This window comes from Aegilops tauschii, chromosome 5, assembly GCF_002575655.3.
Source record: "Aegilops tauschii subsp. strangulata cultivar AL8/78 chromosome 5, Aet v6.0, whole genome shotgun sequence".
NCBI classification, from domain to species: domain Eukaryota; kingdom Viridiplantae; phylum Streptophyta; class Magnoliopsida; order Poales; family Poaceae; genus Aegilops; species Aegilops tauschii.
Window position 1 is genome coordinate 105,897,524 of NC_053039.3, and position 5,532 is coordinate 105,903,055.

Genomic DNA, 5,532 nt, shown 5'->3' on the forward strand with positions numbered 1-5,532 from the left:
AACTTACACGACACGTGACGTTTTAGTCTCAAACTTGCAAAACTCAATCCCACCGTACCCCAACTTGCATTGCATGTGACGTTTTAGTCCCAGGCCAATGATAGAATGACAAGTGGCAGCCAGGTGGCTGGCCCGGTCGTCGCACACACTTTTGCAAAAAAAAACCTGCCGTTTTCTCTAATCAACCCGCAGTACAGCACAACACCTGAATTAATTCTGTCTGAATCCAGTGGTTGTGCGTCACTAGAATGGCGATTTCCCGTATAAAAGAAAACACACACCATAACAAAGATTGTGTGACCATTGTGCTGTACTGCGGATGCTGTGTTGTGCTGTAATCCCCCTGCCATACTATACGTGCTATAGGTAAAATTACTCAGTTTTACTAGTGCAGGAAGGAACAAAAAGGAAGTTGTGTGAAAAGAGATAGCTACACAACCTAGAGTGATCTCAGTTTCTACATACCTCGCCTTCGTCTGAATCTGAGTGCCTTTGAGGAAACACAACTCTAATATCATTGTAGAGATAAAATCGCCTCTCTTCCTCGGTCGCGGTACTTCGATTGAGTAGTTCTGATGACATGCCAGGTTTGGTCCGCTGCATCGATCTTGATGATTTCTTGGAAAAGGGGCTCAGAAAACGCAGGTGCAAAGCATAACGAAGAACCCCTCCAGCTGAACTATCATTCACTTTGGAAGGTCTGCAGCAAGACTTCTTTTCACTGTCTATTTGACAGCAGCAACCATTAGCATTAGTGTGACTTTCTGAGCTCCCAATGGGACTCGATTCATTTGATTCGCTAATGTCACATTCCATTGAGCAATACATTCTGTTAGTGTGACCTCCCTTTTCTGATTCATCAAACAAGTAGCAGTTCTGCCCCTGTTCACAGCCTGCAAAATTAAAATAATTCATCAGCAACTTGAACTCGACAGTTTCACTTTAGCTATCAATGGTATTGGCATTACATTCAGAAAACAGAGTGCCGCATTCTCTAAGTTCACTTCCATATTGGACTGACTCGACCTTTGTGTGACTGGCATCGCTTCCTTCTTTCACTGGATTAGAAGGAGGAACAGATGACAGAGTGACCTTTTGCCGCACGAAAGTCTGTCTCATTTTAAAATAAAAGAAATAAGATGAACTCGAGAAAAGAAGTTAAAAAAAAGATGAATAATCATGACACACTTTCTTATTCATCAAAACAAATAAAGCACGTCTTGATGCAAGTTTGGGACAAAAGGCGAATAATTATGAGCCCTTCTAAATAGGCAAACACCATTACTCGAAATGCTTCAAAATGGCTCCTTTTGACACACGTCAAGATAGCTTTTTCCAGTGCATCAGTATATTGCAGGTCAAATTTACTGGGTATCCAATGAAATGGCAACATTTTCAGTTACTGGCCTAGTCGCCACAGCGGCAACCAGTGTTGGTAATACAAAACAAACCTGGGACAATTCTACTATCATCTCTCAGTAAGACTACCGATATGAAATGTCCAAACCTTTTGCCTGTTATATCTACCGAAAATAGAAGTTTATGAATGGCATTGACATACAACCACATTTAATAACTTAACAAAATTGAGAAATACACCATCATAGGAACTCAACTAAATTGAGAATTCCTATAGAGTAAATCAGCATGATAATAAAATTCTATATATTTCCAAGTTCTGATATAACAGCTATAAACAGTTGCAGATATGGGATCCCCGTAACTCAACAGAGTTGATAAATATGCCATAGGAACTCGAAAATATTGAGAATCACAATAGAGCAAGTCTACAGAATAAATATTCTGCTGGTAACCCATATGGAAATAAGAAAATCCAAGCCGTGACGATAAAGAAAATATGTGATTATCTTCAGTATTTAGGTCTACATGACAATGAAAATAGTAAGCAGTTACGGCCTTACAACAACTCCCAACTTCGCATACCTTGGTTCCAGCAGGCATGCCACTCAAATCATAGTTGCAAAAGAAGGTGTGCATCGGTGTCTTGTCTGGGTTACTGACCACCTGTCAAGGGCAACAATTTGTAAAACAGGTGCATCAAAGTATGACGGTTAAATAGAACTTTAAATATATTAGCCAATAAAAGAACAACTCGAGGGTGGTGGAGATGGAGACAGTACATCAGCCTCACAATTAGCGTCAGATTCTCAGATATTGACATGCACACACAAAGAGCAAACTTTTGAATTTCATATTCCATTTTCGAAATGGCAGAAAATAATAAACGGATATCTGAGGCATCCATTATAATGAATTGAGGATGTTTGATTTGTTTAGATAGTTCAGCACAGTGGTGTCAGCTTGTGAAGATTAGCGATAGGGTGAAAAAGAAAAAGAAACTAAGTACTTAGGTTGATTAGAGTTGTACCGTGGGTTGTGCTCTACTGCGGGTTGATTAGAGAAAACGGCAGGGGTGTTTTTGCAAAAGTACGTGTGACGACCGGGCCAGCCACCTGGCTGCCACTTGTCGTTCTGTCATTGGCCTGGGACTAAAACGTCACATGCAGTGCAAGTTGGGGTATGATGGGATTGAGTTTTGCAAGTTTGGGACTAAAATGTCACATGTTGTGCAAGTTAGGGTACTTGGGATGCTTTTACCTCTTCTTCCCGTGCCCCCTGATGCGAAATCAGATGGCGCGGCAGGGGAGCGGAGCTGCAGCTGCAGCTGCAGCTACAGAGGGTGGTGGGTGGTGGTGGTCTCGCGCTGCTGCGTTTGGATGGACGCGTCTCGTCTCCTTTTAGGTCCTTCCCAATGCTCCAAGGTGTACAGGTGCTAAGGACGCCACATAGGCAAAATAATGATGTGGCAAAGCAATTAAAAAGGAGAGAGAGCATTATGGTGACTCTAGAAAGAAACGGTGCTAAGCACATGAACCTATGTAAAGTGACTACCAACCAATACATGAAGGAGATTAATTATTAAACAAATCTATGAGGAAAGCTTAGCTACAAAAGCTAAGCACCTATGCATTGGGGGACTAGTTGCTAAGATTTTTAATGCACCTAGCACCTCATCTAAGCACCCATGCATTGCAAGAGGCCTTAATGCCGCACGCGCTGCGCCGCGTGGGTGCCGCGCCGTGCTGCCACCACGAGGGCGCAAGGGCCACCGTCGCAGGCCAGGACCGCCGGGCGGGAAAAGTCGCCGCGCGGCCGGCCGGGGCCGGCTGATCCGGCCAAAGGGCCGCGGCCTTTTCTCCTTCTGTTCTTCGATCGCCGCCACTGGTTTTTTGTTACACATACTTGTGTTGTTGTGCGGCAAAAAGCAAAGCTGGGGTCAGTCTGTCCGTGTGCTGTAAAACGAAAAAAAAAGGCATGTCGAAGCAAAACAAAAGGAACTAACTAGCACACAGGAAAATTTCAATTGAATTAGCTATTTTATATAGTGTTTCTCCTCCACCAGAAAAATCACCTAAATTTCACAAGAATTTGCTTATCCCAACCAATCAAATCTTGTGGTTTAGCAACGTCAAACCGAACCTGAGCTTGCAACTGGTGCCAAATTATCGCGTTACGAACTTGACCATGGAACCTAAATTTCACAAGAATTTGCGCATGCTAACTAAACATATCTTGTGGTATAGCAACATCAAACCGGACCTGAGCTAACAACTGGTGCCAAATTATCGCGTTACGAACTGGGCCATGGAACCTAAATTTCACAAGAATTTGCACATGCTAACTAAACATATCTTGTGGTATAGCAACATCAAATCGGACCTGAGCTAACAACTGGTGCCAAATTATCGCGTTACGAACTGGGCCATGGAACTAATAAAAGAGCAAAAGCACGGCGGACAGCAGCAACGTAGATGTAGAGTTTCCCACTGCAGGTCAGCTACGCATATCAACGTAGGGGTAGAGACGTGAAACACCTACGTAAGAGGGAGGGAGGTTTCAGTCATGTAGGCTAAGAGGCAAGAGCATCTCTAGCCGCGCCCCCAAGATGTCTTCAGGGCGACTTTTTTTGCGCCGGCGCCGAAAAAAAATCCCAGTCATGTCATCAAGACGCCGAAATCCGCCGGCTCGGCCCGTTTTTAGGCCCGGCGATCCCAGGCCGAACCCAGCGCACTGGGGGTGCTCGGGGGCTCCGGCGGAAGGGAAAACACGCCTGGGCCACACTGTCAGGCGAAAAGTCAAGGCAATCGTCCAGATTCGCCTACCACCCCCGCACGCTCGGCCACCACCCCGCCGATCTCCGCGCCGCCCACTGCCCAGCACCGCTAGATAGGCCATTCTCCGCCGGAAAAGAGAGAAGGTTTCGCCGCGGCAACCTCTCCACCACCTTCCGGGCGAGTTTTCCGGCGCTCCGGCCGTGCAGGGCGGTATACCGGCGGCTGTGCGCCCACCACGCCCGCCAGGTGTCGGCGATTTGTCTGCTCGGCGATGGACTCGGACGACGAGGAGGCGCTCGCGGCGTTGCTGGAGGAGGAAGTCGATGCCGACATCCAGGACGAGGAGCATCTCATGGCCCTCGCCGGCCTGCTCGCGAGCAATGGAAAGCCGCGGCGAGGTGGCTCGGCGCCGGGGCGGCTGAAAGCAGAGAACCGGCATCGTCTGGAAGGCTATTGCATGCTCTACTCCGACTACTTCGCCGACGCTTCACTACACGGCGACAAAGTATTTCGGCGCCGTTATCGGATGAGCCGAAAGCTTTTCCTAAGGATTGTGAATTCCATCTGGGAGTTCGACAGCTACTTCAAGTGCAAGAAGGATTGCACCGGCAAACTTGGATTCACCTCAATCCAGAAGTGCACGACAGCTATGAGGATGCTTGCATACGGAGCTCCCGGTGATTCACTCGACGACTATGGGCTCATGACCGAGTCCACAACCATTGAGTGTTTCTACAAGTTCTGCAGGGCAGTGGTGGCAGTGTTTGGACCGCAATACTTGCGATCACGCAATGCTGAAGACACTGCTCGGATCCTAGCACAGAATGCAGCAAGAGGATTTCATGAGATGCTTGAAAGCATCGACTACATGTATTGGAAATGGAAGAACTGTCCATTTGCTTGGCAGGCGATGTACAAAGGCGCCAAAGGTGGTTGCAGTGTGGTACTTGAGGTAGTGGCCACACAGGACCTCTGGATTTGGCACTCCTTCTTTGGTATGTCAGGAACTCACAATGACATCAATGTGCTGCAGTGCTCCCCTGTCTTTGCCAAGCTTATTGAAAGTCATTCTCCTCCGGTGAACTTCGAGGTCAATGGGCGGCACTACAACAAGGGATACTACCTAGCTGATGGCATCTATCCGAGATGGTCTACATTTGTGAAGACTATCTCAAGCCCTGCGCTAGGAGGCAAGAACTCCCACTTTGCGAAGGTTCAGGAGGCTTGCAGGAAGGATGTCGAGCGGGCGTTTGGTGTGCTCCAATCTTGACTTGTTGTTGTCCGGTACCCTGCACAGACCTGGTCGAAAGATCAAATGTGGGAAATCATGACTTGTTGTGTCATCTTGCACAACATGAACATTGAGAGCGAGCAGGAAGAGCCAGTGTTTGACACT

The 5,532-nt window shown here is 47.1% G+C and overlaps 1 protein-coding gene across 1 annotated transcript; it reads right to left on the reverse strand.

Annotated features, from left to right (window-relative positions):
• Nucleotides 1-404: 404 nt before the first annotated feature.
• On the reverse strand, nucleotides 405-2,221 carry LOC109784412 (uncharacterized). Its single transcript, XM_020343008.4, has 4 exons — nucleotides 2,153-2,221; nucleotides 1,945-2,025; nucleotides 969-1,110; nucleotides 405-893 (listed from the first exon to the last, which is right to left on the reverse strand). The coding sequence occupies exons 1-4, from the start codon at nucleotides 2,219-2,221 to the stop codon at nucleotides 451-453; spliced, it is 735 nt and encodes a 244-aa protein (XP_020198597.3). The 3' UTR covers nucleotides 405-450.
• Between the last annotated feature and the right edge of the window lie 3,311 nt (nucleotides 2,222-5,532).